The sequence below is a fragment of the Ceratotherium simum genome, chromosome 16 (genome assembly GCF_057802395.1).
Source record: "Ceratotherium simum simum isolate JZ-2026a chromosome 16, ASM5780239v1, whole genome shotgun sequence".
Taxonomy (NCBI): Eukaryota; Metazoa; Chordata; class Mammalia; order Perissodactyla; family Rhinocerotidae; genus Ceratotherium; species Ceratotherium simum.
In genome coordinates this window covers 59,964,594-59,976,693 of record NC_141915.1, presented here as the reverse complement: position 1 = coordinate 59,976,693, position 12,100 = coordinate 59,964,594, and the positions used below count along the sequence as shown (strand labels likewise).

At 44.2% G+C, this 12,100-nt stretch overlaps 1 protein-coding gene across 3 annotated transcripts in view; it reads right to left on the bottom strand.

Moving 5' to 3' along the window:
- The window catches only part of CARD14 (caspase recruitment domain family member 14), a 41,849-nt gene that overhangs the window by 9,706 nt on the left and 20,043 nt on the right, over positions 1–12,100 (bottom strand). For all 3 annotated transcript variants that reach the window (XM_087441724.1, XM_087441725.1, XM_087441726.1), the window contains 2 exons: positions 10,224–10,284; positions 9,813–10,005 (listed from right to left, as the gene is read on the bottom strand). In XM_087441724.1, coding sequence (XP_087297850.1) covers positions 9,813–10,005; positions 10,224–10,284 — 254 coding nt within the window. The remainder of the gene's footprint in view (positions 1–9,812; positions 10,006–10,223; positions 10,285–12,100) is intronic.

Below are 12,100 nucleotides of genomic sequence, written 5' to 3'. Positions count from 1 at the left end.
TTCTAGATGCGGGTTTCTGAGCTTGAGACTATTGACATTTGGGGCCGGATCATTCTGTGTTGTGTGGGTATCTTGGGCACTGCAGGATGGTTAGCAAGATCCCTGGCCTCCACCCACCAGATGCCATGGCAACCCCACCCCACCCCTTCCCCAGTGGTGACAGTGCCCCCCCCCCCCACAGGGCTCGCACTGTCCACTCCATTCATTCCCCAGGCTGTTTGTAGTTTAGGAGAGTACAGATTTTTATAACAAGAAAAAAATTAAGGTATGTTTTTAATGCTATTAGAACTGAATTGGCCCCATTCGGATATCAGGACTATCTCCCCAACACCCTAAAGGAGCTCTGTTGCTTTACCCACAGTGTAAGCTGATGGTTGAGAATTGCAAGAGGACTATCAGAAATGCAGTGAAGGCCTTTTGTACCGTGCAGAGTGGAGAACACAGGATGTCACTTACATCGGGAGCTTGATGCATGATCATTCGAGACATGAGAATGAGGCTTACCACGTGCATGGTCCCTTCCCAGGGAGAAGCCAGTAGGGTTCATGGGGCTCCTGACCGCGGGGCACAGCCCCCTCTTCTTCCCCCTTCTCAGAGCTTGCCTTCACAACCTGCATGCACTTTATCCCCAGTCTCCCCCTGGGGGAATGGGGTGAGCCTCAGGAATGGGGTGACGCCTGTTTTGTCAGTTTGTTGCTATTTTTTGAAAGCTTGAAGTTTAATAATTCTGCTTTTAGGCCACATCAAAGTCACATCCCTGCCCTTGTATTTACTTAATAATAATTAGTTGAGTTGTATATTTTTGTTTTCTGTGGTTTAATGAATATTTTACAATAAAAAATGGGGAGAGAAGTCAAGATGGCGGCGTAGGCAGACTCTGAACTCACCTCCTCCCGCACACACAGCCAATTTACAACTACTCGTGGAAAAATTACCCCTGAGACAGAACTGAAAACTGGAAAAGAGGAACTCCTGCAACAACGGACAATCCTAATTGAGGTGGAAGAGGCAGAAACTCCCTTCTGGAGAGGAAAAACGCCGCCTTCACAAGCCGCAGCGCCTCACGGCTGCCCGGGAGCAGCCCAAAGGTACGCAGCCCTCCCTGGAGGCGCGGGCCCCTGAGCTGGGGAGCGCTCCCACTGGGGGCATTTTGTGGACCCAGCACAATTGAGACGAGTGGTAGAATATCTGACTTTGCCTGCTACTAAAACATTGGGGAGTACCCCCAGAAAAGCTGGTTTACAAAGAAATTAAAACTGGCTCTTAAAGGGCCCACGCGCAAACTCACCCGTTTCAGAAAGCAACCTAAAATCACCAGAAAGAAAGGTGCACAGTGCTTTGGTGAAAAAAGACTCACCTAATAGGCCCTGAGTGCATCTTGGTGAGAGGTGAGACTGCTCCAGGGACTGGGACATTGGCGGCGGCCATTGTTGTGGCCTGGTGTGGGCGTGCTGACACAGATGCCATTGGAGTTCGCCCTGGGGCCTGCTAGCCCAGGTCTGCCCCACTCACTAGAGCACCGATGTAATCCAGCTCAGCCAGGGCGGGCAGCCCACCCTAGAGACTGGCCCCACCCAACAAAAAGCCCTCAGACAACTTGTGGGCCTGCATAGATTGGTGACTGGATTCTCTACAGCCTGGCAACTGAGCCAACTTCAGTGGGGCAAGGTGTGCACAAGGAGCGGGTGGAGAGTGTGGGGGCGTGGTGGAGTGTGTGGGGCTCCCGCTGTGGAGAGACTGGGTCCGCTTCGGGAGGTCAGGGCGCGCACACGGAGCAGGACTGTGTTGACTGTGTGTGTGGACCTGTGGGTGGCAGGGCTTGTCAGCTGCAGAAGACTTGTGCTTCTCAAAGACCCACATAGGGGGTTTGCCCCACCTTCCAAAGCCTGAAACAATTGGGTGCTCCCATGCCTGAGGTGAGCCCCACCCAGCTGCAATCCTCAGAGAGCTGACAAGAGACCTAAAGGCTAAAGGCTTATAGCAATTGTAAAGCCCTGAGCCTAACAACCTGCCACACTGGGGGCCTACTCACTTAAAAGAAATACCGCAACACAAATGTGGTATTAGAACTTGCAGCCAACTGTGCTGGGGCTCCCCACACCTGATAAAGAGACTGAAGGGCCCACAACAACTACAAGCAGCTGAGCATTACAACAGCTGGCCAGGAGCATAACTCGGCCTCCCTGGGCACCTAAAGGGAGAGCAAACAGGCCACAACAGAAGGATACATGTAGCCCACATAGGGGTCACCCCTGGAACATTGAGAACTGAGGGAAGCACACTGCAGGCTTCCTAAGCCATCACTTACATAAGGTCACCTATCCAAGAGCAGGAGACGTAGCTGACCTACCTAATATGTAGACACAAGCACAGGGAAAGAGGCAAAATGAGGAGGCAAAGGATTACATTCCAAGTAAGGGAACAGGACAAAACCCCAGAAAAGGAACTAACTGAAACAGAAATGAGCAACCTACCTGACAGAGAGTTCAAACAAAGAGTGTTAAGGATGCTCACTGATCTGGGGAGAAGAATAGATGAACTCAGTGAGAATGTCAACAAAGAAATGGAAGATATAAAAAGAACCAATCAGAAATGAAGAATACAATACTGGAAATGAAAAATTCACTAGAGGGACTCAAAAGCAGAGTGGACGATACAGAAGAACGGATCTGTGAGCTGGATGAAAGACTAGAAGAAATACCCAAGCTGAACAGGTAAAAGAGAAAAGAATTAAAAAGAGTGAGGACAGTCTAAGGGACCTCTGGGATGACATCAAGTGCACTAACATCCGTGTTATAGGTGTCCCAGAAGGAGAAGAGCGAGACAAAGGGGCAGAGAATCTATTTCAAGAAATAATAGATGAAAACTTCCCTAACCCAAGGAAAGAAACAGACATCCAGGTACAGGAAGCACAGAGAGCCCCAAACAAGATAAACCCAAAGAGGCCCACACCAAGACACATCATAATCAAAATGTCCAGAATTAAAGATAAAGAGAGAATCCTAAAAGCCACAAGAGAAAGTCAAGTTACATACAAAGGAAACCCCATAAGGCTATCAGCTGACTTCTCAGCAGAAACCTTACAGGCTAGAAGAGAGTGGCACGATATATTTAAAGTGCTAAAAGGAAAAAACTTACAGCCAAGAATACTCTACCCAGCAAGGTTAGCATTCAAAATGGAAGGAGAGATCAAAATTTTCCCAGACAAGCAAAAATTAAAGGAGTTTGTCCCCAAGAAACCAGTGCTACAAGAAATGTTAAAGGGACTGATTTAAGGGGAAAAGAGAAGACCACAAATAGGAAAAATTATCTATTTCCATGATAAGAGGGTAATGGATACAAATGCACAAAAAAGAGGTTAGATATGATATCAAAAACATAAAAGGAGGGAGGAGGAGAGTTAAAGAGTACAGCTTTCAGACAGAGGTCAAACTAAAGAGACCATCAATTCTGTATAGAAGAAGAAAGGAACAGAGAAGGACTACTAAAACACTGAGGAAAAAAAAGTTAAAAAATGGCAGTAAGTACATACTTATCAATAGCTACTTTAAACGTCAATGGACTAAATGCTCCAATTAAAAGGCATAGGGTGGTTGATTGGATAAAAAAACAAGACCCATATATATGCTGCATACAAGAGACACACTTCAGACCTAAAGACACTCACAAACTGAAAGTGAAGGGATGGAAAAAGATACTCCACGAAAATGGCAATGAAAAGAAAATTGGGGTAGCAGTACTTGTATCAGACAAAATAGACTTTAAAACAGAAACTGTAAAAAGAGACAAAGAAGGGCATTACATAATGATCAAGGGAACAATCCAACAAGAGGATATAACATTTGTAAATATCTACACACCCAATGTAGGTGCACCTAAATATATAAAGCAATTATTAACAGACATAAAAACAGAAATAGACAGTAACACAATAATAGTAGGGGACTTTAACACTCCACTTACGCCAACAGATAGATCATCTAAACAAGATCAATAAGGAAACATTGGCCTTAAATGACACATTAGAACAGATGGACCTAGTAGATATATACAGAGCATTCCATCCAAAAACCGAAGAATACACATTCTTTTCAAATGCACATGGAACATTCTCCAGGATTGATCACATATTAGGCCACAAAACAAGTCTCCATAAATTTAAGAAGATTGGTATAAGCATCTTTTCTGACCACAATGGTATGAAACTAGAAATCAACTATAGGAAGAAAATCAGAAAAGCCACAAATACGTGGAGATTAAACAAAATGCTACTGAACAACGACTGGGTCAACGAAGAAATCAAAGAAGAAATCAAAAAATACCTGGAGACAAATGAAAATGAAAATACGTCATGCCAGAATTTATGGGATACAGCAAAAGTGGTTCTAAGAGGGAAGTTTATAGCAATACAGGCCTATCTCAACAAACAAGAAAAATCTCAAATAAACAATCTAACAATGCACCTAAAGGAACTGGAAAAATAAGAACAAACAAAGCCCAAAATCAGTAGAAGAAGGGAAATAATAAAAATCAGAGCAAAAATAAATGAAATAGAGACCAAAAAACAATAGAAAAATTAATAAAACCAAGAGTTGCTTCTTTGTAAAGATAAACAAAATTGACAAACCTTTAGCTAGACTCCCCAAGAAAAAAAGAGAGAAGGCACAAATAAGTAAAATCAGAAATGAAAGAGGAGAAATTACAACAGACACCTCAGAAATACAAAAGATTATAAGAGAATGAAATGCTATATGCCAACCAATTCGACAATCTGGAAGAAATGGATAAATTCTTAGAATCATACAACCTTCCAAAACTGGATCAAGAAGAAGTAGAGAATTTGAATAGACCAATCACCAGTAAGGAGATCGAAACAGTAATCACAAACCTCCCCAAAAATAAAAGTCCAGGACCAGACGGCTTCCCTGGTGAATTCTACCAAACATTCAAAGAAGACTTAATACCTATGCTTCTCAAACTCTTCCAAAAAATTGAGGGGGGGGGAAGCTCCCTAACTCATTCTACGAAGCCGATATTACCCTGATACCAAAACCAGACAGGGACAACACAAAAAAAAGAAAATTACAGGCCAATATCACTGATGAACATTGATGCAAAAATCCTCAACAAAATACTAGCAAATCGCATACAACAATACGTTAAAAAGATTATACACCATGATCAAGTGGGATTTATTCCAGGTATGCAGGGATGGTTTAACATTCGCAAATCAATCAAACTAATACACCACATTAATAAAATGAAGAATAAAAATCACATGATCATCTCAATAGATGCAGAGAAAGCATTTGACAAGATACAGCATCCATTTATGATAAAAACTCTGAATAAAATGGGTATAGAAGGAAAGTATCTCAACATAATAAAGACCATATATGAGAAACCCACAGCTAATATCATCCTTAATGGTGAAAAACTGAAAGCTGTTCCTCTAAGAACAGGAACCAGACAAGGATGCCCACTGTCACCACTCCTATTTAACACTACTGGAAGTCCTAGCCAGAGGAATCAGGCAAGAGAAAGAAATAAAAGGGATCCAAATTGGAAAGGAAGAAGTGAAACTGTCACTATTTGCAGATGACATGATTTTATATATAGAAAACCCTAAAGAATCCACCAGAAAACTTTTAAAAGTAATAAACGAATATGGTAAAGTTGCAGGATACAAAATCAACTTATAAAAATCAGTTGCATTTCTGTACACTAACAACGAAGTAGCAGAAAGAGAAATTAAGAATACCATCCCATTTACAATTGCAACAAAAAGAATAAAATACCTAGGAATAAACTTAACCAAAGAGGTGAAAGAGCTGTACACGGAAAACTATAAAACATTGCTGAAAGAAATTGAAGAAGACACAAAGAAATGGAAAGATATTCCGTGCTCTTGGATTGGAAGAATTAACATAGTTAAGATGTCCATACTTCCTAAAGCCATCTATAGATTCAATGCAATCCCTATCAAAGTTCCAACAACATTTTTCACAGAAATAGAACAAAGAATCCTAAAATTTATATGGAACAACAAAAGACCCCGAATAGCTAAAGGAATCCTGAGAAAAAAGAACAAAGCTGGAGATATCACACTTCCTGATTTCAAAATATACTACAAAGCTATAGTAACCAAAATAGCATGGTACTGGCACAAAAACAGACACACAGATCAATGGAATAGAATCGAAAGCCCAGAAATAAACCCACACATCTATGGACAGCTAATCTTTGACAAAGGAGCCAAGAACATACAATGGAGAAAAGAAAGTCTCTTCAACAGATGGTGTTGGGAAAACTGGACAGCCACATGCAAAAACATGAAAGTAGACCCTTACCTTACACCATACACAAAAATTAACTCCAAATGGATTAAAGACTTGAATGTAAGACATGAAACTTCCAGAAGAAAACATAGGCAGTACGCTCTTCGACATCAGTCTTAGCAACATATTTTCAAGCACCATGTCTGACCGGGCAAAAGAAACAATAGAAAAAATAAACAAATGGGACTACATCAAACTAAAAAGCTTCTGCACAGCAAAGGAAACCATCAACAAAACGAAAAGACAACCTAACAACTGGGAGAAGATATTTACAAACCATACATCTGATAAGGGCTTAATCTCCAAAATATGTAAAGAACTCATGCATCTCAACAACAAAAAAACTACCAACCCAATTAAAAAATGGGCAAAAGACCTGAACAGACATTTCTCCAAAGAAGATATACAGATGGCCAACAGACACATGAAAAGATGTTCAAAATCATTAACTATCAGGGAAATGCAAATCAAAACTACAATGAGATATCACCTCACGCCCGTCAGAATGGCTATAATTAACAAGACAGGAAACAACATATGTTGGAGAGGATGTGGAGAGAAGGGAACTCTCATACACTGCTGGTGGGAGTGCAAACTGGTGCAGCCACTATGGAAACAGTATGGAGATTCCTCAAAAAATCAAGGATAGAACTACCATATGATCCAGCTATTCCACTGCTGGGTATTTATCCAAAGAACTTGAAAACACCAAGGCGTAAAGATACATGCACTCCTGTGTTCATTGCAGCGTTATTCACAATAGCCAAGACTTGGAAGCAACCTAAGTGCCCATCAAGGGACAAATGGATAAAGAGGCTGTGGTATATATACACAATGGAATACTACTCAGCCATAAGAAACGATGAAATCCAGCCATTTGTGACAACATGGACGGACATTGAGGGTATTATGCAAAGTGAAATAAGTCAGAGGGAGAAGGTCAAATACCGTATGATTTCCTTCATTAAGTAGTAGATAATAACAACAATAAACAAACACATAAAGACAGAGATTGGATTGGTGGTTACCAGAGGGGAAGGGGGGAGGGAGGAGGGCGAAAGGGATAAATCGGCACATGTGTGTGGTGATGGGTTGTAATTAGTATTTGGGTGGTGAACATGATGTAATCTATGCAGAAATAGAAGTATAATGATGTACACCTGAAATTTATACAATGTTATAAACCAATGTTACTGCAATAAACAAAAAATTTAAAAAAAAAATTGAAGGAAAAATAAAAAAACTCTATTAAAAAAAAGGTCCTCAAAAGAAAAACAAATGGTCCCTAGACATATGGAAAAAAAATTAAGTGACAAGACAATATTTTTACCCTAGAAAGTACACATATTTTAAAAGTTAAACGCTAATATTCAATGTAGTTTTTTATTGCTTCCAAAGCATTCACGTTATCATTTCTTTGTCCCAAAAGAACCCAGAATCTCAGAACCACGGGGTTCAATACGGTTCCTCAGTTCCACGGATGGGCCATCATGGGTCTGAGCAAATCAACGTGCCTTAGGGATCTGTCCCATGACGGGAAAGCAGAATGGAACCCAGGCCTGAGCAAATCAGCAAATCACATTCCTTAGCCACTAAGATTGGTTCAAAGATGAGCTTGCAACTTAAGATGATACAATCAAAAGGACGATCAGACTTGTTGGATAACTGGGCAAAGAGAAGATCTGTTTTCCTTTCCATGTGAACGAGGAGGCTCATGGCTCTGAGAGCTGCTGGCAGCCAACCTGCTACCTTGAGGGTGTCGGCTAAAGAACAAAGTCAACCACCATGAAGGGCAAAGGCAGGAGGGTCTCGGCAGATGGAGTCATAGTCCTGGTGACAACATGACCTTTGGGGTCAAACCACACCTGAAGCCTGCCCTGCCTCTGGACTTTTCAATTAAAGGAGACAAAAAATTGCGTTTTATTACTGGAGTCAGTGTCAGTTATGATTTTTCTTACTTGCAAACAAAATTATTCTATCTTATACAGCAGTGTCAATAAGGATTCTGGAAAACTGACGTCAATAGGCAGCTGGTAGAAATAAAATCTGAAACTACCTTTTGGAGGGCAATTTGGTGATATGTATAAAAAGATCTAAATACGGGCATACCCTTCAACCTAATATATAAACTTGTAAGAATTTATTCATTCATTCAACAAATATTTAAGCATTTCTTAGGTGCCAAACACTATTCTAGGAGTCAGGGGTTTAGCAGTAGACAAAACAAAATCCCTTATGGAACCAGCCTTAGGAAATAATCAAGGATTTATCAACAAGGATGTTAACTTCAGAGCCTTTTGTAATAGGGAACAATTGGAAATAATATAAATGCCCAACAAAAGGGGATTGCTTAAATAAATTTTGGGGCATTGACATGATAAAATGCTATTTAGGCATTTACAATTGCAGAAACTATTTAATGATAGGGAAAAATATTCACCATATATTATTAAGTGAAAAAAGCTGATAGTAAAATAGAATGTGAAGGGTAACTCATGTTTGTACACTTACATGTGTATATTTATGTACGAGAAACACCTGATATTAGACACTTTAAAATGCTATGTTATTTTAAGTAGAATTGTGGGTGATTTTGATTTTCTTCTTTGTACATCTTTATGCTTTTTCATAATTTTCTGTCATGAATATGCCTTTCCTTTGTTAGCAAAGAACACAGCAATCTTACAAAATGATCTCAAGTTTAAATTAAAAAGTAAATGAATAACAACAACAACAACAACAAAATTGTTTGGGGGCTGGCCCCGTGGTGCAAGCGGTTAAGTGCGCGCGCTCTGCTGCAGTGGCCCGGGGTTCGCCGGTTTGGATCCAGGGCGCGCACCGACGCACTGCTTGCCAAGCCATGCTGTGGCAGCGTCCCATATAAAGTGGAGGAAGATGGGCACGGATGTTAGCCCAGGGCCAGTCTTCCTCAGCAAAAAAAGAAGAGGATTGGCAGACGTTAGCTCAGGGCTGAACTCCTCACCAAAAAAAAAAAAAAAAAGTTTGAAACATATCCCCAGCGATTAAAATGGTGAACTTTATGTTATGTGTATTTTACCTCCCCCCACCGACACACACAGTGACAACAAGATCATCACAGTAAAAAAAAAAAAAAAAGAGCTCCACATTAGAACAGCCCTGTGCCCTTATCAAAAGATCCCTGGGTCAAAACTGCTGCATCCCAGAAGGCTCCCCAAACGGTATGTTGTCCAGCCCCACGTCAGCTCACAGGCTCACCTTCCAGAGTTCTAGAATGTCAGGTTGGCATAGGGTGCAGGGTTTCAGTGAGGGTCAACGTGACCCTCTCTAACTGAGTGTGACACTTTGCACCCCATCAGCCCCAGAAGGAGCGTGAGCTACTCCAATATCACACCCTTGTCAAGTCGGGTCTGAGGCTGCCTGCATTACATACCCCACCACTGACCCCACCCCTGAGGGGATCCTGGGGGCTCAAGGGGCCAGTGTCACACGCACCATCACAATCTGGGTTCCTGGGCGCAAGGCCATCTCGTCTGCCGCCGAACCTGGGGTGACCCCGTGAATGAAGATACCCGTGAGGTTCCCGCCGATGATGCTTATCTGCTCCAGCAACGCATCTCCCTGGAAGGCCAGCACCGTGACCTGGCTCAGGATCTTGCGGGCCGGCCTCCGCCGCACTGGGGCGTTGCTACAGGAAGGGAGGTAAGGGAGCTTGTGTGCAGCCAAGAGCAGGAGGTGAGGCCAGGCCATCTCCCCATTGGCCCCCCTCCAGCCCCAGCATTCTGGAATTCTCCATCCCCCGCCATGACCCCATCCCTGGAAAGGCTGTCACCTCCCAACAGTGATAGGACACAGTCTTCACTCTGCCCTGCCACCTGCCTTCCCTGGTCCCAGATCGCCGCTCACCTGGCCGAGATGTAGAGGCCCCCAGAGAACGGCTGCAGGCTGCCCTCCGACTCAGGAAGATCTAGGAGGAAGCTGAGGGTTTAGGCACCGAGCCAGGCTAGCGCATGTGGTTGCCCCACTCCTGATGGAGCTTCTGCTCACCAGCACAGCCTCAGTGCCCCCCGCCGCAGCCTCAGGCACCCGCTACCCGTTCTGTCCCCATCGCTGAGGCTGAACCTCCTCTTCCTCCTCCCTTCGCCACTGCTCAGAACCTTGATTCATCTTCCCCCAAGCAGGAGGAGCTGGTGGAGAGCTGCAGCTCCCAGGGCTTGACCTACGTTGTGATATTTCAATGAGTTGCCAACATTTTACAAGATAGGGAATCTAGAATCTGGACTTCTGGCTCCACTGGAAGAATCAAATCTGGTGTAACCCTAGGCCTGCATTTCTGCGTGGCAGCAATTGCCACCAGCCATCTGCTGCCTCCTACTCGCCCCAGGCCACACTGCTACTCAGCTGGCCGTGGTGGGCCTCTGAGTCGGCAGTCTGTAGGGTCCCTCCAAGCTCTCGCATTTTATTTTTTTATTATTATTATTTTTTTATAATTTTATTTATTTTTTTTCCCCCAAAGCCCCAGTAGATAGTTATATGTCATAGCTGCACATCCTTCTAGTTGCTGTATGTGGGACGCGGCCTCAGCATGGCTGGAGAAGCAGTGCATTGGTGCGCGCCCGGGATCCGAACCTGGGCCGCCAGCAGCGGAGCGCACGCACTTAACCGCTAAGCCACGGGGCCGGCCCAGCTCTCGCATTTTAACATGCAGCCTGTGAGGCAGATGGGCCCAGAGCCCAGGCAGCAGCCTTCCTGGAGGTCCATCCTGGAGGGTCTGTGGCTGCCCTTCTCACTTTGCGGACTGCTCGCACGGACCAGAGAGCTGGCAGAGAGCTAACAGTTGCCTGCTCCGGGCAGCCTGTGCCCAACTCACAGGCAAAAATCCATTCGTGCTTACATTCAAAGCCAAATGAAATTAGACACTCCTGATGTATTTGAGGTCAATTCTACTAAAAGTACCTGAAGCCAGGACATCATGTAGAATCACCACGAAAGAAAATTAAAGAGCGGTAATCCTCCCTGCTCATGATCTCACACCCAGGTCAGATATGCCTTGGGTGGATCCTCTCAACTGATCGCTGTTATAAATAAAAATGCCAGTGATTTTGCAAGAGTTATGATTTCTGGTCGTGTGACCCACAGAAAGCCCTGGGCCACCTGCCCCAAAGGTGCTGCTGTGGGGGACAGCGTGGGGCACGCACGCCCCCTGGTGGCCATGGGGTGAATTCCAGACAGAGTCCTAAGCACCTACTGTGTGCAAGGCCCAACGCTGCGGGCAGATGTGCAGGGTGGCAAAAGTGACGAGGCTGTCCATGAGGGGCCTGTGCCTTGAGAAGGAGAGAGGACCAGTTAAGTCACACGTATAAGGAATCAGCCACAAGAGAAAAGAGAAGGTCTCAGGCACCGACACCCCGAAGGAGAGATGCTCCCAGCAGGTGCCTTGGCCAGGAGCAATGAGGACTTAAGCCTGCTGCCTTCTGATATCACTGGGAGGCCTAAGTGTCCACAGGTCTGAGCAGGGAGGAACAGAGAGAGAGAACATGTGTGTCTGCAGCTGTCCGAATGTCTGTGCTGAGCTGGATGGGACATGAATGCAACTCCCACAGCCTCTGGGCGAGAAATAAAAAGGGCACTTGGTAAACAGCAGTGTCTGAGCACCGGCCTGAATCCACAGGCAGCCTGGGTTTTCCCAGAGGCCCAGGGCAGGGCAGCGGTCAAGTTTGCTTCTCTCTGCCCAGCCCCTGGAGAGAGACCGGGTGTCTCCCCTGTCTCCCTGAAGATCCCTG